The sequence below is a fragment of the Python bivittatus genome, unplaced genomic scaffold (genome assembly GCF_059951505.1).
Source record: "Python bivittatus isolate LINGU-HERP-01145 unplaced genomic scaffold, Pbiv_v1 ctg000340_np1212, whole genome shotgun sequence".
Classification (NCBI taxonomy): domain Eukaryota; kingdom Metazoa; phylum Chordata; class Lepidosauria; order Squamata; family Pythonidae; genus Python; species Python bivittatus.
The window spans coordinates 4977729-5002953 of record NW_028277056.1 but is presented as its reverse complement, the minus strand read 5'-3'; the positions used below and the strand labels follow the sequence as shown (position 1 = coordinate 5002953).

Genomic DNA, 25225 nt, shown 5'->3' with positions numbered 1-25225 from the left:
ATATGTCACTTGGCTTTTTAAATGCAAAGGTTTGCAAGATTCTCTTATGTTTCTGATGTATTTCTAAAAAATACATTAGAAGGGGCAACCAGAGAATGATCAGATCATCACATTTGGCTTGTTTTGTGTAGAACAAAACCTGGTTTAATTTGATTTATCTTTAACGAATTAAATTACTTTATCTTTTCTCCTGCCTGTCTTCCATTGTGCCCAAAGAGGCAGAGATATCTTCACAACTTTGTGTGATTCAACAATCAGTGGCCAAGGATAGGCTGATATTTATTCTACACATCTGAAATACAGGGTGTCTGGCAGTCACATGTATTAAAAACAAAAAAAGCATTGGTTCTTGATTACATTTGTTTAGGAATGGAAATTTTACATCTCAAAGTTGCGTATTCAGTAGGCTTCTCCCTCTGACCTACGTACAACAATACCTAGCAAGAGTGGATGTAAATAACATTATGCTTCCACATCAGTCCCAAATCTTTCAAAGAACAGAAAGATTGGGGAGTGTCTCTCAGCAGCTCTGTCCATAGTTTGAAGGGTCCTTGAGTCACATTACACCAGCTAATACTGTTTTACTAGTGTCTCAGGAAACTAAGAAGGCAATTTCTGCTATCAGACTGATCAACATATTTCAAAACTCCCTTGGAAGTTCCCTGGAGGAAAATAATTTGAAGCCAACATTCTTCACTGGGAATGGCACACACACACACAGAGTTAAAAGAACACTTCCATCTTACCTCCATTTAGAGCTAGGCTTTCCCAATCTGGGGAACTTCCTGTTGGGACCCCAACTTCTAGAATTCCCTGCCAGCAAGCCTCTTGGTTAGGCTGGCTGAGAATTTGGGAGCTGAAGGCCCAGAGCATCTGAAGAGCACCACTCTGGAAGAGGGGCTTCATTAAAGCAATCTTGCCCAGTCTGACGCTCCCTGGAAGTGTTGGCTAACAACCTCCCCTTAACTCAACACATTTGGAAGGCACAGGTTTGGGAAGGATTCGCAAAAGAAGCTGATATTGAAAAATTGACAGGCTATCATTCTCCCTAACCCATTACAAGACACCAATAATGAGGCGAGAAATACGGAGTCTCTTAGAATATCCAGTGGAGCATTTGTCTTCTTTTGGCTCCAGCGTGTTTCATGATCCAGCTGGAAGTATTTGGTACCAACCATGGATTGGATGTCTAATCAGTCAAAGGAAAACCTCAGGAATGACTCTGGAGAAAAAAGCACAGCTGTTGCCTGTGCCTGGCACATCACACCAGACCAGGATCACCAGCTTTCAAACACATAAATGTGGTGATATGGCTTTAACATTGCAAACACAAGGAAAACCTCCAATCATGGCCTCTGAAGACACAGCGGTGCTTGATCCTTTGTGATTCTCCATTGTTCCAGGAGTAGAGACAGAAAGAAAAAAAATCACTTTGCAGTGCCAAGAACTTCCAATGTGGCAGTCAAAGGTCTTCAAGGCTGGTGGCCATTCCCATTTGGCTAGTGTGCTTCTTACGGCTTCTTCGTTGATTCTACTAAGAGAACGGGCCAAATCCCAAAGAGAAACTATAGAAAGGAAGGAAAAAGGGTTTCTTAGGCTGCTGGGTTAAGACAAAAAGGAAATAAACTTACCTCCCTGGAGAACCTCCTCTGGTTATTGGTGATTTACAGTAATTACTTATCTCTAATGCTTTATGCATGTTATGTTTTTATCCTAGAAAAGAGAAACTAATACAAAGGGGTGCCAGTTGATCAGAGAAAAAGGCCCAACTTTTCTTTACAAACTCTCCAGAAGTCAATGGATAAAACATTTCATAGCAAAGAGATAATTCTCTTATGTCCATAACCCAAGCTGTGATTAGGAAAAAGTATTTCAAGCTTTCTGAATGTTTACTAGAGCCATTGCATGTTTGGATTAGAAAGGCTCTTCCTTTTGTTAAATACTCAGTCTACAGAGGGGAAAAAAGGAGGAGGAAGAATAACCCTTTATCACCTTGTAGAAGTCATGGCTCCAATAATTAACAACATACCCCAGAAAATGAAAGATGTAACAACAGAAGCATAAGAATATAAGCAGTGCCTTGCTGGATTGGACCCCTGGCCCATCTAGTCCAGCAGTCTGTTCTCCCAACGGCCAGCCAACCGCAAGGAAGCCCACTAGTCTCCCAGCAGATGGCCTTCAGAGGCAGTCCCATGCTATCAAGACTAAGAGCCATTGATCCCCATGATTCCAACCCTCTTTTGAAGCCAGCCAAGCCTAGAATTTCTGTGAAATGCTCTTTCTGCTACAGTATTATGATGATCCTAAATTCCTAGGCACCAGAAGCAAAGAGAAGCCTGTCCAGGTTTGCTGCCACAAGCCAAACACTAAGACTCGGGGAGGACTGTTATGCTGTGGAAGAGCCCACCAGATGTCATCAGTCAGAGAAGCTGGAAGTGTCTTCATTTGCTGCAGAGTTTGGGAAGGGATGTGTGTTTGCTTTACATTTCTGTGATCTGCTCTAAGCTTTGAGGATATTGTAATTCAGTCAAGTGGAGTACACATTCTCAAAACAAAATGAGATCCAACAAGATGCTGATTTATCATGCACTGATACTACACCCACTTAGAGAAGCTTTAGTCACAAATGATTCAAAACCTGCCTCTGGATGAATCCTGTTGTGATTCTTTAATAGCACCCTAGATGAAGAGATCAGTCAATGCATTGATTCAGGAGCTCCTTATACAAGGAAGAGGTGAAGAGGCCCCACAAAACTGGTACACTTTGTGAACATTTAACAAAACCTTGGCAGTTTTCATCACAGTAGCACTGAGCGTGCCCATATTACTCATTAAAAAATAAAAGGCCATTTGCGAAGATTCCTACAGGAGTGGTCTCGCCTATTTTTTTCAGGATTTGCATATTTACTATGTAAGTAAGCACTTATGTTGCTTCAATTTCAGTGGGAGAAACTGAAGCAATCTCTCTGCTAGCCTTAGGAGGCATCTAACTCTGCCTGAACCTGTTCTTGTTCTTCCAAGGTGTGGTTAGTCACTTTTAGTGAGCTGTTCCTGAAATTTGTTTTCAGGGTTTTCCTCTCTAATATATTATTATGTTAAAGAAGACATATAAATGAATTTATAATGAATCAAGCCCATCTAGTTCAATTGTGGGTACACTTCCTGGGGTTTTAGGATAATGATCTGGAGGCCCTTTTGGAAATGTCAGAGGTCTCCATCAGTATTCAAAACAGGGGCTCCATTATGGACCTTCTGAAGAGGCTGGACGATTTTTCTTAGGTATACATTTTACAACCAAGCTAGGTGTAATACTGAACGTGAGTCAGGGCACCTATCAACGACTGTCTGGTTTTTAATTCAAATTGTTCTTTAGTTTTAAAGAATTAACTAACTAGATTCTTAGAGTCGTGATGTTTGAGTGGGGTGGCCATACACGTTCTTTAAATAAAATAAATACAAACTGTGTTGATAAAATTAACACTCCTGAAGGGGGGAATGCTGATCAAGTGAAAGAGAGCACAGTGTTGGACTAGATTTCTGGCCAATAGACATAAAATCCTGAATGATCCTGTCAGACTCGAGAAATGGTCTGAAAGGCAGGGAGTGAACTAAGAGAAAGGGCAAAATTCTACTCTAAGGAAACAAAAATGTTTCAGTAAAGTAAAAGGCAACCTGTTACTTAAATTTCAAGGGAAATGCTGGAAACTTTGGGAAGACCAGGAAGATTATATCTTGTATTTCTGTTTGCATCAACGCTTTAAGTCATTCCCAAGTTTTTGGAAGTTGGAGTCATGGTACAGCTGCTACTAAATTGTCTGACCATCAAGTATGCATATTAAAAGAACAAACACACCATGAACACGCTCCAGGTCTTAAGACAATAATGATGGATCTATCTATTATAAAACACAGAAGAGGCGATTCCTTCTGGGAAAGGAACAAGAGAAATGTCTCTTGGAAGATAACTTTTTAAAACTTATGGTTTAGTGCCCAATTGATCAAAGGTGAAGATTTGTGACTGACCTCTCTCAGTTGATTCACCAAAAAAACTTCAGAAAAAAAGCAGAGCCTTCACCAAAAAAAAAAAAAATTGCCATTGGCGTGAAGGAAGATGGAACTCATCAGATGAAACATGCCTCCAACCCAACCTGACTTGTTCTATCCTAAAGGACTTCTCCTGTCTTTCAGGTGGATAGAAGGCCTTGTTCCATTGCCTGCTGCCTTTCTTTTTAACTGTAGAAGACATAGGATATCTTCTGGGGAACTCTGTACATAAAGGATGCACTTGAATTGGAAGGATGGTTCTTATGGGAGCACAGGGCAGAGGGAACCAAGAGTAACCTGGGTTGATTGGGCCAAAGGTCACCTTGTTCTGAATTCTACTTTCCACCATGACTGATCAGATGCTTTGGGGAAATCCACAACTGAATGCCTTTTACTACAGCTATATGTGAAAACTGCAGATAGAACTCCCTGAACAGCTGGAGAGCTTGGCACAGTATCCAAAAAGAGTGTCTTAGCAATACGAAGAACACAAAATCAACCAGGGTGATATAGTGGTTAAGAGGTTGGACTAGGAACAGGGAGAACCAAATTCTAGTCCATCCTCAGCCATGGAAGCTCAGTGGGTGAGGATTTCTCAGTTTAATGTACTTTGTTGGTAGTTGTTGAAAGAAAAAAAAAAACTGGGAGAAAAGTAGGCTGTGTATGCTGCCTTTTGCTCCTGAAGGAAAGGCGAGGTATCCAGCTAATGAATAAAACATCTGCTGTGTGGATTTATCTTTATGTATTTATTTTTATTCTCAGCCTGTTTGAAATAATAAAGCATTGCTGTGCTTCCACCAAACAAAATAAGGTCTGTGTCTTACATATTAACAGTTCCCCTTGATAATACGTTATTCAAAACATGCCAGGAATATAAATCAATCAAACAAGACAGAGAAATTTGCACAGCAGATGTTTTGTTACCTTCATGCTGCAAGAACACCTGCTGAGTGTCATTGTTCACCAAATATATGTGCATTGGGGGAAACAGTGACAGTTGTGTCATACAAAATGCATCAATGTATGTCAAATTCAAAATTTCCAGTGAAATGCGGCCTTACATTTCTTACATAAAATACAGGTATATCCACCACTGGGGAAATACTTCAAATTTTCATCAGTTAAACAACTCATTACTTAGTGCCTCAAAACCTTAGAGGTATTTTGTTGGGCTGCCTTAACAAACTGGTGGATGAATCCGATTTGGAACTACTAATAAATCAAACTACATAGTTGGGATCTACATGTTAGCTCAATGCTAGAAGCCTACAGCTCCCTCAGTTTCTAAGAGGTCTTTAAGCTGAGGGGCTTTATGATAAAATTACAACTCAACAAATTCTTAGGGGAAAAACAGACACTATTTATTCTGCTTTGGAATAGCAAATGCAAGCATTAAATGTTATAAATCTTTGAATGCAGTAAAATAAAATAGATTTCAGGATGCAGTGCGCCCTTATATCTTCTCTTCAATGTTATATTGACTCTGCAGATTTTATGTATGCCGTATCTTTTGTTTTTTTCTACAATAAAAAAAGTAAAAAAGAAAAAAAATCACTATCCACTATTGCAGGTTTGGTCTAACAAACCTTAGCTATTAAAAAAAGAAAAGAAAGAAAAGAAAAAAACAGTTCTGCTGGACAAGAATCCTAACAGCTTACCTTGACCTTTGGCCTGTATTTCAGGTAAAGTGTCCGGGAATATAAACTAGAACCAGGGGAGAGAGGGGAGAAAAGAAGATTAAAAGCAGCATTTGGATAAATCAACTCAAGCCAAATAGCCTGCAACCCCACTGTCCGGACCCCTGTGGAACTCAGCTCCACCTCTGGGACAGGTGGGTTAGCTATGGCACTTTTATTCCCAAGGCTACTAGAGCAGGAGGTCGCCAAATGAAGCGTTAGGGAGGCTAGCGTCTCCGATGGGATATCTGCTGTCATGCAGGCCATTGGGGTTCATTTCCCGCGTCGCCCAGTAAGGCTGGGAAACAGTCCTGGGCTCAGGACCTTGGAACAGTCTCAGCGGTTAAAATGCCAGATCCATGTACTGTAACTCAACCGGGGCGATTTCCAAATGTGTGGACCAACTCCCAGGATTCCCCAGCCAGCATGGTCACTGCTGAGAATTCTGGGATTAGCCACACAACTGGAAATGGCTCAAATTGGGACACGATGGACAAAACAGACCAGTGCCCTAATCTGGAAGAACCTACGTACCCAGTAGACTGTAAACTCTTGGGAAGAGCACCAAAGAGAAGGAGCTGCAGCCGCTCAATCTACTTCTTGGCATCCCAATAATCTGGACTGAATCCAGACTGTTGCTCACTCCTCCCATCCTGCCATTTACTCGCCACCACTGCTACTCTTCCTCAAAGTGGGGAAAAAAACAAAACTGTCCCAAATCAGCCCCAGATGTAGTTGCAGATCATCAACAGGAGCCAACCCTTTATCAAAATAGCATCTTTTGGAAGACAAGTGATTTACACAATGTACTGTCGAGCAGGAACTTCCCCACCCCACATCCATGGGCAAGGAAAGAGGCCACACCTGAACAAGATATGAAGGTAGGAGCCGAGCCCTGTGAAAATGTGCCACCAAGCATGAAACTGTGTTACGACACCCACGAGCGGAGGCAGCCTCTCACGCAACCCCCTGTGGAGAGACACAACAACCAGATCACACATTGTCTTCCCAAACCCTCCTCACACAATTCTTCTTTCCAGCCTCCTGAGCTCCTACAAAGACCAAGGAACATCATCGCTAACTCTGGTTTGTCTGACAATTTGCAGCAGCAGTATTTTCAGTTCTTACACTGACAGCTGACTGAGGTGACCAAGAGGCGAGAAGCTTTAAGAAGCTGCCCATTCTGGGGAAAACAAATATGCTTTCAAGAGGAGGATGCGGTAAAGCTGTCAAACGGCCAGGTGTTATGTCTCTGAGGGCAACAGGCTTCCAGGGAGTCTATAAGACTCCTTATTTCCAGAACTGCAAGTCTGTTGACGTGCAGGGAACTATTCTCAGCCACAGGGCAGTTCATCCCCTGCTGATGATCAAAAAGATAATGAAAGATGTCTCCTGCCGAATCTGAACAAGCCCTAGAGGAGGCAGCAACAGGGATGAGGAAAGCTCCCTTTTTCGCTGCTGTTGGATATAGTTTGTTTCATTCAGCCATCCTTCCCTGGCAGGAAACTTCCAGATGTGTTGGATATGGGAAAAATAGAGGGCACCCTGTTGGGGAAGGCTAAGTCACCTGTGTTGTAATTGGCCAATCAAGATGATCAGGTTGAGCAAACTCTGAACTGGGCAATGAATGTGGAGAGATGACTTGGAGTGACCTGCTGGGAACCATGCTCCAAAATGTTGTGATTGGGGCAAAGAGAAAAACTCAGACTTCATTTATATTTCAGGATAATTTCAGAGCGTTGAGAGGAGGGGAGAACTCCAGCCGGGGCCCCTGTTTTGTGGGGTGCTGCAGGGCTCAGTTCTCTCTCCCATCCTGCTTAACATTTACATGAGGCTGCTGGGTGAGGTCACCCGATGGCTTGGGGTGACATATCACCAGTATGCTGATGACACCCAGCTTTATATCTCCACCCCAGGCTGCCTGAATGATGCTGTGGGTGTCCTGCCCCAGTGTCTGGAGGCTGTGGGCACCTGGATGGGGCACAACAGGCTTCAGCTCAACCCAAACAAGACTGAGTGGCTTTGGGTGTTTGGACTTTCTGGTGCTTGGAATTTTCCATCTTTGGTTCTGGATGGGGTGGCACTGCCTCAGATAGACCTGGTGCACAAATTTGGGGGTCCTCCTGGACTCATGCTTCTACTCGAAGAGCAGGTGGCAGACGTGGCTAGGAGGGCCTTTGAAAACCTTTGGGTTGTGTGTTAGTTGCACCCGTTCCTGGACTGGGAGGCCCTGCTCACTGTCACTCATGCCCTTGTGACCTCCTGTCTGGACTACTGCAATGCGCTCTACGTGGGGCTGCCCTTGAAGAGCATTTGGAAGCTTCAACTGGTGCAGAATGCAGTAGCATGAATAGTCAATGGTGCCGGTTATTCGGCATGTTAACACTACTATTTCATGAGCTGTACTGGTTGCCAATGTGCTTCTGAGTGCAGTTCAAGATGCTGGTTGTCACCTTTAAAACCCTCACGGCTTGGGACTGGGTTACTTGGGGGACCATCTCTCCTCAGTTGTTTCTATTCATCCAATCTGGTCCGGCAGGATGGGCACGGTTCAGGTCCTGTTGGCTGAGGAACACTGGTTGGCATGCCTTTTCTGCTGTAGCGCCCCACAGAATATTCTCCCTCCGGAGAACAGGGTGGCCCCCAACCGGCCCCCCTAAAGTCCTGGTTCTGTGCCTGAGCCTGGGGCCCTGAGCGTGTGAATGGACCCATTTCCTGGCTGTATTAGTTTTGCTGATTGTGATGATTTCCTTGGCTGCTACGCATTTTTTGTATTTTTATGGGTTAATTGTTTTTATTTTCACTTCATATTGTTCGCCGCTCAGAGTCACTTGTTGAAATGGGCCACTATACAAAATGAATGGAGGGAGGGACGGAGGGAGGGAGGGGGGCAGGGCAGGGCAGGGCAGGGCAGGGCAGGGCAGGGCAGGGAGTTCTCTGAGCCTGGAAACGGAAATAGACATTTCCAAAATATTGCAGAACAAGAACAGATGGACATTCCTTTTGTATCTTCTGAATCCAGACAGAGGAGTAGGAGCTATGCAGATCCCTGCAGGAAGATGGATCCAAAGGGAGCAGGCTTCCATCAAGAAGGTGGCCATCTAGCCCATGCCCCTTGAACCTCATGAGGAGGGGGACTCTCAACAGGCTTTTTCTGGATGTCCCTACCAGGTGGGCAGATTCCATTCTGTCAAGGCAGTGCCTGATAAATCCAGGGCTTTTATGGTCCTGATTAATGGTCACTAACACTGTGAATGGGGCCCAGAAGCCCACTGACAACTAGCGCAGGGCATTGAAGCTTGGTGCTATTCTGCACTAGCCGGATTGTCTCGCCAATGCTCCAGCTGCTGCATTTTGTCCCTTCAGGGTCATCTTCAAGGGCAGCCCTACATAGAGAGCATTACAGGAGTCCAGGTAAGGGGTAATCAAAACAAACCAGAGAGCAAAATCCATAGTGTGAGAATTGCCACCTCGTCCCCAAATCTAGCTACATCCAGCCACAAGAGCAAATTTTCTGTGCGTTTTTTCCTTTTGGAGAACTGCAAATGGGCAGAAGGAAACATGCAGAACTCTACAAGCCAGAGGGTGACAGAAAAGCATCCCGCCCCTGAAATTCACCTACCGTAATTTGTCGCAGAAAATATTGTCTACATTCCAAAGGAAGAAGCCCAGCAAAAAAACAGTCAGGGATGTATATCCCAGCCCTTTGAGCCAGGGGTAAACCCTAGAGAGAAGGAGAACAAGCTTAAGTCTCTCAAAGCGACCTCTGACTCCATGTTATTCTGCTATTTTTTGGCAGGTCTTCACTGGGAGGATTTCTTACTTGTATTCTACATGGCAGATTGGACAGGAGCCATTCCGGGAACCCCAGAGAGACTGGGGGGTGCTATATTGCTCCACAAGCAATGTTCTGCTACAGAGATGCAGGACAGCCAACCTCAAGCAAAAAGCTGTACACATGCAGGCAGAAAAGATACAGACACCCTTGGGTCAAGCTCTTTCCTGGTGGTCTCCCTTTCCAAGGACTAAGTGGCCCGACCCTGATCTCTACTTAAACATGTATTTGGTTTCAAGAACAGAGAAAGCATTTTTGAGGAGGCACGGGATCAATGCTCCAAACCCAAATTAGCTTTCTCATGGAAAACCAGCCCTGACTCTGCCCTTGGTCTGAATGTTTTCTTCTGTGCTTTTATTTAGCAAACTTCTGAGATCTGTTAGTCTTCATTTCACTCACTCTCACTACAGCGCTGGAACGTTAAGAAGCTCATCTGTGTGCTTCTCCTCTGCTTACTGCAAATATACTTACTTGAGAGCAAGAGTAATTCAAGAGTCGTTATGGGATTTACGTGAGTGTAATTGTGCACAGGCTGGGAGAAGAGTGCAAGCATCATTATTTGGTGCCTAAGAGGCCCAAATATACAGCAACCCAGATTCCCTTGTAAACTGGTGAGAGAGACACAGAGAAGTTCACTGGCAGCTTCCCACGCTGTGACAGGGTATAGCAAAATTGCCTCCGATGGTAATCTGCAGCTGGGATCACAATATTTTACAAACCACCGAGAAAGTGCCACTGATACACAAACAGTGGGGCTCTAGGCTCTAGCCAGAACAGTATTATAGTATAATACTGTATAAGTAGTATTGTGTAATGAACTCGAACCACTGTGTGTTTAACTTGAATTTTGCTACAAGAGGCTCCATTCTTAATTATGGGTTGTCCTTAAACTGGGCATTCTTAACCCGGGGACCACCTGTACTTTTCCTGGTTTCCAAATCAACAGAGTGAAATCAAAGGCAGTGGAGCCACAGGAGGTTGAGGATCATCAGAAAATCAGTAATTCTAATTTCTCCCTCTGCAATACAAACCTCTGGATTAGATGCAAGGGCAGCCAGATAACTCACAGTTAACTCATTACTTACCATAACACTATATATACAGAACGTAGGACTAGAACAGCCACCAATGTCCCATACATAACCTGGGGAGAGAGAGGTTTTTATGAATTCATTCGTACAACTTCTAAAACGCAGCGCTTCCTTTTCCAGCAAAATCACGCAAGGTTGCGCTTCCTTGGTTATATTCACTGGCACCACTAATCTAGTTTTTGAACGAAATTTCTGAATTTGCAAGAGTTATGCTGAAACAGAAATGATACAGATGGGTCTAGATTCACATTACAAATGCTAAGTCTCAAAAAGGTTCATCAAGGTTTTGCAAATCCAGCGGGTAGTTTTGATACAGTGAAGTGTCTTATGTAATCAATAATTGTACGTGAAAGGTGTTACAACATAACACATAAGGCTATGCTAGCTTTACTTACAGTTTACAAACTGAAGGGAGAAACAGGTTCCCTGGGTTGTTTCTAGATGGGAAATTGCACAAAAGGCATGAACCCATTTTTCCTTGGGGGGGGGTCGAATGCCAGAAAAAAGAAGAATTCCTCTGCTGGATCTGGCCCTCTGAATTGCCCAGTGCCCCCTGGATGCATTTGGGAAGCCCAAATGCAGATGATGGCACCCTTCTCCTGTGACTGTTCAGCTATAGCATTTCAGGCCTGCTGTTCAGGTTTCAGGGGGTAGTAAAGAGACATCTCAGCTACTGGCTATCAGTAGCCTCACCCTTCATGAGCTCAGCAGAACTGTCAGCAGCAACTGCCCCAGCTGAACACATTATGTTCGTGCAGTGGTGGGAAATGCCACCCCTTATGACACCCGTACAATTAATTCAAGCAGAGCCTCTCACGAACACACAAATGTTCAACTACATGTATATCTGCTAATTAATGGAGACCAGATTTGCTCTGTAAGGCCCTAAAGACCTGGTTCTGTTACTGAGCCTGGGGCCTTGAGTGTGTGGCTGAGCCCACATCATGGTTATGCCGATCATACTGGATGGTTTTATCCTGACTGCTATATTCATTTCTTATTGTTCTTTCTCCTTATGACATTTTTAACCTGTTTTTATTCCTTGTTAGCTGTCCAGAGTTATATATCTGAGGTGCATGGCCATATCCATTGAACGAACGAACGAACGAACGAACTAAATAAATAAATTTTCAGACAGACCGCGCTGCCTTCTGTGCAACCTAGGGCACCTAGAGTCATTGGGAGTCAGATGGCATATAAATCAGACAGACAGACAGACAGACAGACAGACAGACAGACAGACAGACCTCTTTAGCTGTGGTCACACAACCAGACCCCTCCGCACCTCCCACCAGTGCAACTGAGGAACACACACCTCCTCCTTTGTCAGTTAAAATCTCCACAACCACCAGAGTTACCAAGCTGGAGCCCAGTGGATTTTTTTTCCCCCCAAACTGCAAAGAGTTAGGGGACCACACAGGGAAGAGAGAATATGCTCCTACCTCCTGGCCAGCTTCGTGCTTGGGGAAAAAGCTCCCGCTGGGAACGTTTTCAATATCTCCCACGGGATCTTTTTGGAACTTCTTTAGGCTGTGTCAGAAAGGGAGACCACAAGCCAGCGCTAAACGCTCTGTGGGCCGGCTGCTCCCCACCCAATATTATGTAATTGGCCCACATGGTTATTTGGTACAGGCCACGCCGAGAGGGATCAGCATGGGAGGAAAGGAAGCAAAACAGCAGAAATAGAAATTGTGAAGCGCAAGGGAGGAAGTGTGTGTGTGTGTGTGTGAGAAAGAGAGAGAGAGAGAAAGGGAGAATGCATATAACAGAATACTGGTCTATTTTGGTGGCATGAATTATTTTGCACATGTCATGATGCAGCTTGTTGTGGTTTTCTTAACTGAAAGACAAGACATAAATGAAATCTAATACAGCTTTAGAAGAAATCTGCGCCCTCCCTCTGTCTATGTATTAAACTGCCCTCCTCAAAGAGGAACCTTTCAGACCTAGAGACGCAAACATGTGTAGCTCAGGGTTGAACTGTGGAGTCCTCGGGGTTCTCTGAGCTTGGCTGTTTTCTTGCAAACGTTTCGTTGCCTGGCTAGGTAACATCTTCAGTGCTAGGATGGAGTGGGGTTTGCTCTCTGTTTATATACAGTGGCATGCCCTGCCAGTGTTGGTGGGTGTGTTCCCCTGCCAGTAGTTCCTTGATTAGGGTATTGTTTACTGCTTGATTGCATGTCTGGTGATAATCTTGGTGTTAATCTCTGCTTATCTGGGTGATGATTGCTGGTGAGGAGATGTTCTGGTCTTTTGTTTCCTTTTATAGTCTCTTTTGAATAGTGTTTAAATATTGTTTGTCTCTGTGTGCCTGTTGATGGCTGCCTTGTCTGAATACCAAGCTTCCAGGAATTCCCTCGCATTTTTGGATTTAGCTTGGTCTAAAATGCTGACAGTTTCCCAGTTAAAACTATGGTTGAGTCTGTCCATGTGTTGTGAGATTAAGGAGTTTTCATTGTGTCTTCTGACTGCTAGTTGGTGTTCATGGATGTGCTCTGCTAGTCTTCTGCCTGTCTGTCCTACATAGTGGTTGTTACAGTCCTTACAGTGTATGTTGTAGATGACTCCTGTTTTTATTTCTTGGGCTACTAGATCTTTTGGTTTACTTAAGATGTTTTGGAGGGCTTTAGTTGGTTTGTATGCTGCAGAGATACCATGTGGTTGTAATAGTCTGTTGGCTGTTTCTGAGACATTTCTGATGTATCGCAGTGTTATCCTTTTCATAGCTTGTGTTGGTTGTGTTGTAGTAGGTTGAGTGGTCAGGCACTTTTTGATAAAGTTGCATGGATATCCATTTTGTTGGAAGGTGTTGTACAGGTGTCCTGTTTCCTTAATCAAGGAACTACTGGCAGGGGAACATCCCCACCAACACTGGCAGGGCATGCCACTGTATATAAACAGAGAGCAAACCCCACTCCATCCTAGCACTGAAGATGTTACCTAGCCAGGCAACGAAACGTTTGCAAGAAAACAGCCAAGCTCAGAGAACTCCAGGGGCGCCACCTTTCAGACCTGCAGGATTACAACTCCCATCATAAGCCAACAAAGGCCAAAGACTCTGTAACATAATGATAGGCTATAACATAATGATAGACCACAACAAACTCAAAACACAATCATCACAAAATAGGTCCTAATAATTAAGTAGGAAAGGGTTTGGGTTGGTTTTTTTTTCCGCCTCAGACTTTCTCAGGGTTATTTATATCATGCTTACAGCACTACAAACAGAATACCTAGGAAAACAGAAACCCTGGGAGGGCAAGGTTTAACTGCTGCTAAATCATGCAATTATCTGTACCGGTCCTACGGCCTCCGCTTTGGTTGGAAAAGTCTATTCAAGACTGCCGGTGGCTTGCTAATATGGGCATGACATTGTTGAACACAACTCCAATTTTAATTCTGTTGAAAGACAGTCTCCATCCTTACCCGCCCATGCAGAAAGACTTATTTAGAAATAAATAAAAGTGAGTTGGTTAAATGACAGGTAAGTAGGTGGGAAAAGAAAGGAAAACAGGCCCAAAGAGAATTCTAGCCAGTCAGTTGCCTTGGTGTTTGGAACTCCAATGCAAGAATCTGTGGAAGTTGAAGGCTTTTTCCCTAAGGCACCGTCCACATCAACTTGGAAATGAGATGTAACCCAGCCAGAGGATTTACGAAGTAAACCACAGAGTTTACTGCATTTAGAACTGTGTGATCACTCCTGCTACTGGAAAATGAGCTGCCTATTCATGTTTCATTCTTTTCCATCTCAAGGCCTAAAAAACTGGGCGCTATATATTTTTCTCCCATTACTTTGATAAACAAGCAGCACTGGCATTACAACATTAGCAGGAATACATGATTTTGCTGATGCCACATCAGTTGAATCCTTCTTTGGGGTGGGCAGAGAGATGATAAATAGAAGGGCTAAGTTATCATCTCATTTCTAAACTACACTGAAGAATTCAGGAGGGTCTTGCACCTAGATCCCAGATAATTAAATCCAGGGAGCTTATGAGGCTGCAAGTAATCTACTGTAGTAAGATTCTAGGCTGGTAAAAGGAAAGCAATCAATCAAAGGAACTGTGGGTACATCTGTAGAATTGGGGTGGGGGGGACCCTCCCTCAGAGTTTTAGCCAGAAGACACTCCCTTTAGCTAGAGGAATCAGATTTAGAAAACTGAGGTCATCAAATCACCCCTGGTAAGAGCTGCCTGACCACAATTAGTGTAGGGAGCCATCAATTTTAGCTGCTTTCAGTAAAGCAATACTGGATTATTTTCCTTCAAAGGAAGATGATCTGGCAGTCGTAACATAAGTGGATTTATTCTGAATTAGCCTTCTGAACTTTTTTAAATGCTGGAAAAGTTGCTTTAAGAAATGAAGATGTATCTGAGTAAACGCAGTGACCTTGAGTTCTATATAGGCATGCAACATGTATAATGTACGCAATATGGATTTTCGCAGCTTGAAGGCCTTCAGATATGTTGGAATATTTCCTAGATGGGGAATAGGCTGGGGAGTCAATAGGCTGGGGAGAGATATATTAATATATGCAATTATTTTCAATGCTATGCCTGAGCATAAAAGCTCCATAACTGCAAAGCCCACTTGGATTGGCATATCCACATTGACTAGATTAGGAGATAAAAAATGGACGAGTCAACAACAGTTCCTAAGTTGAAACAGAAATAAACAGTTACCTGATGGAATACAGGCTGTTTCCAGTTTAGGTATACCTGCAGAAAGCAAACACAAGTTATTGTCAACCTAAAGATTTTTGCTGGCCTAGCTCATGGGGCCCTCTCAAGTCCTGCTGCTTCATTATGGCAGGGAGAGGGGGGTGTTCTTGGAAGGGATAAGTGAAAAACACCAAAGTGAACACCAGGAGCATATATTCCCACCAGGGTCCCCCAAGGCATGAAGGTCGTCCCAGATCAGTGTTGTCCAAACTTGGCCACTTTAAGATGAGTGGACTTCAACTCCCAGAATTCCCCAGCCAGCCATGCTGGCTGGGGAATTCTGGGAGTTGAAGTCCACTCATCGTAAAGTGGCCAAGTTTGGACAACACTGTCCCAGATGCTTAGCTAAAGCAAGCAGACACTTATATCAGAGAGCGGCAATATAGGAAGATGCTGGTGGCAGATGATCACTTGAGTGACAACAGTAAAGGCATCAGTTTGTGTTGTGCAGGAGAAGGCAATGATAAATCACTCCCATATTTTACCAGGAAAGCCACATGGAGGGACAAGATAAAAGTTCTGCTCACTGTCACTCATACCCTCGTGACCTCCTGTTTGAACTACTGCAACAAACAAACAAACGTGGGGCTGCCCTTGAAGAGCATTCGGAAGCTTCAGCTGGTGCAGAATGCAGCTGCATGGGTTGTAAACAGTGTCGGCTATTCGGCACATGGAATACCACTGCTTCGGGGGCTGCATTGGTTGCCAGTGTGTTTCCGGGTGCAATTCAAGGTGCTGGTTGTTGCTTTTAAAGCCCTTCATGGCTTGGGACCAGGTTACCTGAGGGACCATCTTCTCCCAATTGTTTCTACCCATCCAACCCGGTCTGGTAGGATGGGCATGCGCCAGATCCCATTAGCCAAGGAATGTCAGCTGGCAGGGACCAGGAGACATGCCTTTTCTGCCATGATGTGATGGAATGGTTTGGTGAAGGCCGTGCTCGGGGAGATAAGCATTTCCTTAGCCCCCAGAAAGAGCGTGGGAAGGTGAAGAGGATGAGACTGGCACCACCCTAAGGAATTCGCAGTGTTTGCTTGCTGGCTTGGGAAGTTTAGATTCAGTCTGGCAAGATTCTGGCTTGAAGGTGTACGCTAATAAATGCAATAGAACTGTATCTGTACTGTCTCGTGGAGTTCTTAGGGCTGAACCTGACACATAGCGCCTGCCCTCTGGAACATTCTCCCTCCTGAGATTAGGATGGTCCCGACCCTGATGGCCTTTCGGAAGGCCTTGAAGACCTGCCTATGTGTCTGGGCTTGTGGTCCCGAGTGTGTGAAGGGCCCTGTTTCCTGGCTATGTTGACACCAATGGATTATAATATCTCTTGGTTGCCTTTTGTATTTAATTTCTTTTTTGTATTGCGTTTTAACTGTTTTAATTGTTTTTATGATTGTTCACTGCCAGTCAGTGGTTTGCGATGGGCGGCTATACTGAATGAATGAATGAAAATGACTGACAATATACAGCTGGATGATGGACCCCTCAGACTGGATGGCACTCAACATGCTACTGAAGAAGATGGGAGATCTTTTGGAGTACTGTTTATGATGTGGGCAGGTTAAAGCCTTTGGGACATCTAGCTGCTGATGTTGCAATGCAAGAAGAGAAAGTCTGAAGCTGTAAAGACAGAAATAAAGTGGGAACATGGAACATAAAAAGCATGAGCACAGGAAAGCTCAGCACAGTGAAAGATGAAATGAATAGATTATATACTGACATTTTAGGCATCAGCAGATTGAGATGGACTGGAATTGGATACTCTCAGTCAGAAAATCACAGAAGATCAAGACATGAAAAACAAAGGAGAAACAGCATTGCTTTCAAAGTTAGGAAAGGTACAGTGGGGCAAAAAAGTATTTAGTCAGCCACCAATTGTGCAAGTTCTCCCACTTAAAAAGATGAGAGAGGCCTGTAATTTTCATCATAAGTATACCTCAACTGTGAGAGACAAAATGGGGGAAAAAATCCAGAAAATCACATTGTCTGATTTTTAAAGAATTTATTTGCAAATCATGGTGGAAAATAAGTATTTGGTCCATATCAAAAGTTCATCTCAATACTTTGTTATATATCCTTTGTTGGCAATGACAGAGGTCAAACATTTTCTGTAAGTCTTCACAAGGTTTTCACACACTGTTGCTGGTATTTTGGCTCATTCCTCCATGCAGATCTCCTCTAGAGCAGTGATGTTTTGGGGCTGTCGCTGGGCAACACGGACTTTCAACTCCCTCCAAAGGTTTTCCATGGGGTTGAGATCTGGAGACTGGCTAGGCCACTCCAGGACCTTGAAATGCCTCTTACGAAGCCACTCCTTCATTGCCCGGGCGGTGTGTTTGGGATCATTGTCATGCTGAAAGACCCAGCCACGTTTCATCTTCAATGCCCTTGCTGATGGAAGGAGGTGTTCACTCAAAATCTCATGATACATGGCCCCATTCATTCTTTCCTTTACACGGATCAGTCGTCCTGGTCCCTTTGCAGAAAAACAGCCCCAAAGCATGATGTTTCCACCCCCATGCTTCACAGTAGGTATGGTGTTCTTTGGATGCAACTCAGCATTCTCTCTCCTCCAAACACAACGAGTTGAGTTTAGACCAAACGTTCTACTTTGGTTTCATCTGACCATATGACATTCTCCCAGTCCTCTTCTGGATCATCCAAATGCTCTCTAGCAAACTTCAGACAGGCCTGGACATGTACTGGCTTAAGCAGGGGGACACGTCTGGCACTGCAGGATTTGAGTCCCTGGCGGTGTAGTGTGTTACTGATGGTAGCCTTTGTTACTTTGGTCCCAGCTCTCTGCAGGTCATTCACTAGGTCCCCCCGTGTGGTTCTGGGATTTTTGCTCACCGTTCTTGTGATCATTTTGACCCCACAGGGTGAGATCTTGCGTGGAGCCTCAGATCAAGGGAGATTATCAGTGGTCTTGTATGTCTTCCATTTTCTAATTATTGCTCCCACAGTTGATTTCTTCACACCGAGCTGCTTGCCTATTGCAGATTCAGTCTTCCCAGCCTGGTGCAGGTCTACAATTTTGTTTCTGGTGTCCTTCAACAGCTCTTTGGTCTTGGCCATAGTGGAGTTTGGAGTGTGACTGTTTGAGGTTGTGGACAGGGGTCTTTTATACTGATAACAAGGTCAAACAGGTGCCATTACTACAGGTAACGAGTGGAGGACAGAGGAGCCTCTTAAAGAAGTAGTTACAGGTCTGTGAGAGCCAGACATCTTGCTTGTTTGTAGGTGACCAAATACTTATTTTCCACCATGATTTGCAAATAAATTCTTTAAAAATCAGACAATGTGATTTTCTGGATTTTTTTTCTCATTTTGTCTCTCATAGTTGAGGTATACCTATGATGAAAATTACAGGCCTCTCTCATCTTTTTAAGTGGGAGAACTTGCACAATTGGTGGCTGACTAAATATTTTTTTGCCCCACTGTATAGGAAGAACAGTACTTGGCTATAATGCAGTCAATGACTGGACAGCATCAACTGGACTTCATAGATGACCATTTAATATGATGACTATTTAAGTTTATGATGCAGAAGAAGAGGAGGTTGGCGAGTTTTATGATCAAGTTCAATCTGAAACTGACAGAATGGGCAAGCAAGATGTGCTGCTTGTGGCTGGAGACTGGGATGCCAAATTTGGAAATATCAAGGAGACAAATGCACTGGATTATAAGGCCTAGGAAACCAAAATGAAGCAGGAGAACGACTTATCATTTTCTTCAAACAACGGCTACATGTATGGAGACCTAACAGTGTGCAAATGATCATACAATTTCCTTAAGTTCACATGCCAGCAAATAATGCTTAGGATCATGAAATGAAGATTAGAGCCCTGCGTGGAAAGGGAGATGTCAGATGTTCAAGCTGGCTTCAGAAAAGGCTGAGGAACATGAGACATTATTGCTGATAACCGAGAAAGCCAAAGAATACCAAAAAGAAGTCACTATGTGTTTCACTGCTGATAGAAAGGCCTCAGACTGTGCAAATCATGTCAAGCTGTGGAATGGCTCAGAAAAGATATAAAGATGGAAGTTGGGAATTTATGCCCCAAATGAGGATAAAATAATGTTCTATAAAGGACTTACGGACAGGCTAATGGGCTTTTCTTATGAAAATTGGTGTTCAATGGGGGATTGGAATGGAGTGATCTCCCCACAAGTAAACAGAATGTCTGAGGAAAATATTAAAATTACACAGGGTAAACTACCAGAAGTTTTTTTTCTTAATTTGATGGAGAAGTTAGAGCTTGTTGACATATGGATTCAAGAAAGTATACTTATTTTTCTGAAGACATACATCTTTTTCAAGAATAGATATGATTTGGATTTCAAAGAATTTGGCTACTGAGGTTCATAAAGTAGAGATATTACCAAAGAGTTTTTCAGTTCATAATGAGTGAGTGAGTTTGGTTTTTAAATGGAAACCCAGTTTTTTCAGATAAAAATGAATGAAATCAAATGCTGTTACAGAAAGAAGCAATAGTGGAGGACTGTAAAAAGAAATTAAAAGAGTTTTTTGAAAATAATCTTAATAAATGTAAGAATGTTTTGAAATGCAAGAAAAGCTTTTGTGAGAGATTACTTTACACAACATAATACTGAACTCAAGAAGAAGAAGCAAGAGAAAACACATGCTATTTTGGATGAGATAAAATGAAAAGAAAAAGAATTAAAGAATTCCAGAGAAAATAAGTATTTCTCAACAAATTAAGCTTCTATAGTGATAATTATCTATGTTAACAGTAAGAGAAATGTAAATAAAAATGAATTATCCAAAACAAAAAAACTGCAAATAAACCAGGGAAGTGGCTGGCATACAAATTATGAAAAGAAAAACAAAAGAAATTGCTATTGAAATTACAGGTAGTCCCCTGGTTAAGAATGCCCGGTTTAAGGATGAACTATAGTTAAGAACGTAGCCTACTGTAGCAAAATTTGAGTTAAGTATGCAATGGTTCAAGTTACATAACAATACTGTATACGTAGTATTGTGCAATTAACTTGAACACTGTGTATTACCACAATAATACTGTTCTGGCTTACATACAAATTCAGCTTAAGGACAGACCTTGGAAACGGAACTTGTACTTAAACTGGGGACTATCTGTACAAGAGGGAGATTGTGATAACAGATAATGCATTTCATTAATGTTATTCTAATTTATATAAAGGACTCTCAGCCAATATAATTTTGCAAGACTTTATTCATGAGGATCAATGTGGGTTTACCTAAAAGACAGTTAAAGGATAATATTAGAAATGTGCTGGACATTTTGGAATATTTGGAGCAACATAATGAAAAACAAGCCACATTGATTTTCTTAGATGAGGAGAAGTCCTTTGACAATTTAAGCTGGGCTTTCCTGTTGAAAGTTTGGGAAGATATGAATTCTGGAGGATATTTTTTATTAAATGGGTTACAGCGATTTACACTTCACAGAAAGCCAACTATCAATGGAGATCTAACAAAACCTTGTGAGATACACAAATGGACAAGACAAGGATTCCTATTGTCTCCTCCAGTTTATTTTAGTTCTTGGAATACTGAATAGAGATATAAAACAAGATGAGAGAGTTATGGGAGTAAAGATTTAAAAAGAGACTTACAAATTAAGGGCATTTGCTGATGACCTGGTGTTGGTTTTGGAGATCCACTAAAGGGAATAGAAACATTGATGGGAAAATTAAAAGAATTTGGTACACTAGTAGGTTTTAAGATTAATAATTAGAAAATATAGATGTTAACAAAATAATGAAAATAGAGGATCAAACAGAACTGAGGAAGAAAATGGGTTTTTGAGATTGAGAAATGTAAAATATTTGGGTATCACTATGACAAATATGAATGGTATGCTATTTCAAAATAATTATATTAAGACATGGAATGAAGTTTAAAAAGATATGTTAAGATGGGAGGAACTACAACTGTCATTGTTGGAGAGAATTTCTGTGATAAAGATGAATGTTTTGCCTCAAAATAGAAGCTTTTGGAGTTAGAAGGACCTTACCTGAGATTTGGTTGGCAAGGATATTTGTGGTACAATAAAGTCAAGGTTAATGTAGATTTCAAAAAGCATTATGTTCAGACATGCCAAACTGAGAACATGGAATACATACAAATCCAGGCTGTGCCCAAAAACACCTTTGTGGCTCTCAGCACAAGAAGCATTTTATAGAAGAGAACTAATTGGTAAACACAGCTGGTTAACATATTGTGAGATATTAGTATCTGTTAAGGGGAATACAAAATAAAATCAGGAGAACAACTGATGATAGAGGGACGTAGTTGTCTTATTTACAGTTACCAACAGAAGAGAATCTATGTAGCTTGGGGCTGAACTGTGGAGTCCTTGGTGCTCTCTGAGCTGGGTGGTTTGCTTGCAGACATTTCATTACCCAACTAGATAACATCATCAGGGCTAGTGAGTTTGGAGTTTGCTTCCTGTTTATATACAGTAGCTTTCCTTGCCAGTATTGGTGGGGTGAGTTCTTCTCCCTGTTAGTTCCTTGATTAGGGTATTGTTTTCTGCTTGACTGTTTGCCTGGTATTAATTCCTGCTTATCTGGGTGTTGGCTGCTAGATATTCTTTTTCTTTCCTTCTTAGCTTTTTTTATTGTCTCTTTTGAATGGTGTGTAAATGTGTGTAAATATTATCAGAAAGATTTAAAGTAGATAAAAGAATTTATGGTATTGAACATTGTAAGTGTGATGGAATGGAATTATGAAGGCCAGGCTCAGGGAGAAAAACATTTTCTTAGCTCGCCGGAGGAGCGTGGGAGATACAAGAGGATGAGGCTGGCACCTCCCTGAGAAATTCACAATGTTGTGGCTGGCTTACTTGGGAGCTGGGGTATCAGTCTGGGAAGATTCTTGCTAGAGGTTGTAGCTAATAAACATAGCTGAACTGAATTTGCATTGTCTCTTGGAGTTCCTTGGGCTAGGCCTGACATCAATCAATGTTTTTCTCCCTGAGTCTGGCCTTCATAATTCCATTCCATCACAGTAAGACTGATTCTTACAGAATTGTGTACAAATGATGAACATGTGATTTCTAAAATGTATAAACTATTGAAATTTAAACAGAAGAAGAACAAGTATGATAAAGTGAGCTAAAATTTTTGGTTATAATATACAGATGGAAAAATGGGAAAGTATGGGGTTGAAAAGACTGAAATTTATACTGTTATAATCTTAAAGATAATTTTTATAAAATGATGTACCGTTAATATATGACACCAGAAAAATTATCTAGAATGTATAAAGGTACTTCACATTTATGTTGGAAATGTGAACAACAAGAAAGGTCATTTTATCATGCTTGGTGGACATGCAAAAAAGCTAGAAAATATTGGGTTCAAATACACAGTGATTCAGAGGATTTTAAAGATTAACATTCAGCTGAAACCAGAACTTTTCCTCTTGGGACTGATGGATAAACAGTCAGAAAAAAGTCATAGAACATTGTTCTTATATATGATAACTGCAGTGCAATTATTGTACACACAAAATAGGAGAGATTCGGCAAAACCTAGAACAGAGGAATGGCTGGTGAAGATGACAGAACTTGCTGAAATGGCCGACTGACTTGTTTGATTAGAGAGAAGAAACTATCTATGTTTATTGGCGATTGGAAACCCCTTAGGGATTTTTTGCATAAAAAAGAAAAAACATGAACTTATGATTTATGGTTTTGATGATCAGATAGGATAGACTATAGAAAGAAGAGAGTCATGATGTAACTTTAGAGAGAGAGTCAATTTATAATTGTACTTATAAGTGCTGTAAAGAAGATCGGAAGTGACTTCTTTATATCTTTTTTCTTTCTTTTCTATTTTTCTGCTACTCTTTTTCTTTTTGCACCTTTAGTTTTTTCTTTCATTTTTTCCTTTTTCTTTATCACTCTATTTTAGTTTGTATTAGTCTTATTCTTGTTTTTAAAAATTTCAATAGAATTATATTAAAAAAAGAATTGTGCAAGCAATGGTTTTCAAAGTTGGACTCTGAAGAAGCAGGATAGAAAGAGTGTTGATGATTTTAAGCTTTGGTAACCAAAGTGCTTTTGGTCAATGGGGGGGCTATATAACTACTTTAAAAACAAACAAACAGACAAGAAAGACTCCATGGATAGCCAAGCAAACAAACAAATGGGTCAGGCTCAAATTATCATATTTTGGATGAATTATGCAAAGACCTAATTCTCTGGAGAAGTCTATAATGCTGGGAAAGGTGGAAGAAAAAAGAAGAGAATGACCAGAAGCAAGATGGATGGATTTGATTACAGTAGTGAGTGCACTGTTGGAAGACCTAAAGAACCAGACTGGGGACAGATCATCCTGGAGAAGATCTATGTGGTCACTATGAGTGGACATTTACTTGAAGGCACATAATATTAGGGGGATATGTGGTATAGAAGAACAGAAGGCCTGTGGAGATGGCAGAATAAAGTGGCATATTGATATTATCCCCTTCATGGATCACTGCCTTGTCGTGGCGAAGGGGCTTGCGTAACTCAGTGAAGCCATGAGCTATACCGTGCAGGGCCACCCAAGACGGACAGGTCATGACAGAGAGTTCTGACAAAATGTGGTCCACTGGAGAAGGAAATGGCAACCCACTCCAGTATCCTTGCCAAGAAAACCCCATGGACAAGGCTAAAAGATATGACGCCGGAAGATGAGCCCCTCAGGTCGGAAGGTGTCCAATATGCTACTGGGGAAGAGCGGAGGACATTTCCAAGTAGCTCCAGAAAGAGTGAAGCGGCTGGGCCAAAGCCGAAAGGACGTTCAGCTGTGGATGTATCTGGAAGCGAAAAGAAGGTCCGATGCTGTAAAGAACAATATTGTATAGGTACCTGGAATGTAAGATCTATGAACCAAGGCAAGCTGGATGTGGTCAAACATGAGATGACAAGATTGAACATCGACATCTTGGGAATCAGTGAACTGAAATGGACGGGAATGGGTGAATTTAATTCAGGTGACCATCATATCTACTACTGTGGGCAAGAAACCCTTAGAAGAAATGGAGTTGCACTCATAGTCAATAAGAGAGTGGGAAAGGCAGTAATGGGGTACAACCTCAAAAACGACAGAATGATCTCAGTGCATATCCAAGGCAAACCATTCAATATCACAGTCATCCAAGTCTATGCCCCAACCACTGATGCTGAAGAAGCTGAAGTTGACCGCTTCTATGAAGACCTACAACACCTTCTAGAACTAGCACCAAAAAAAGATGTCCTTTTCATCATAGGGGATTGGAATGCTAAAGTAGGAAGTCAAGGAGTAATCGGAATAACAGGCAAGTTTGGCCTTAGAGTACAAAATGAAGCAGGGCAAAGGCTAATAGTGTTCTGTCAAGAGAACAAGCTAGTCATAGCAAACACTCTTTTCCAACAACACAAGAGACGACTCTACACATGGACATCACCAGATGGTCAATACCGAAACCAGATTGATTATATACTTTGCAGCCAAAGATGGAGAAGCTCCATGAGCTTCTTACTGCAAAATTAAATTGAAGAACGTAGGGAAAACCACTAGACCACTCAGGTATGACTTAGATCATATTCCTTGTGAGTACACAGTGAAGGTGATGAATAAATTTAGAGGATTAGATTTGGTAGACAGAGTGCCTGAAGAACTATGGACGGAGGTCTGTAATATTGTACAGGAGGCAGCAACTAAAACCATCCCAAAGAAAAAGAAATGCAAGAAAGCAAAATGGCTGTCTGATGAGGCTTTACAAATAGCTGTGGAAAGAAGGAATGCGAAAAGCAAGGGTGAAAGGGAAAGATATAAGCAACTGAATGCAGATTTCCAGAGAATAGCAAGGAGAGATAAGAA

At 42.1% G+C, this 25225-nt stretch overlaps 1 protein-coding gene across 2 annotated transcripts in view; it reads right to left on the bottom strand.

Annotated features, from left to right (window-relative positions):
• Positions 1-258: 258 nt before the first annotated feature.
• The window catches only part of ACER3 (alkaline ceramidase 3), a 69196-nt gene continuing 44229 nt past the window's right edge, over positions 259-25225 (bottom strand). Inside the window, exons 6-11 of one of the 2 annotated variants that reach the window (XM_088140471.1) lie at positions 15329-15364; positions 10641-10699; positions 9343-9444; positions 6585-6689; positions 5703-5748; positions 259-1565 (exon numbers count right to left, since the gene is read on the bottom strand). In XM_088140471.1, the coding sequence (XP_087996597.1) occupies positions 1512-1565; positions 5703-5748; positions 6585-6689; positions 9343-9444; positions 10641-10699; positions 15329-15364 (402 nt within the window). In that variant the 3' untranslated portion in view covers positions 259-1511. Of the gene's footprint in view, positions 1566-4771; positions 5565-5702; positions 5749-6584; positions 6690-9342; positions 9445-10640; positions 10700-15328; positions 15365-25225 lie in introns of those variants that run through there. The other variant, XM_088140472.1, reaches the window with a different exon arrangement.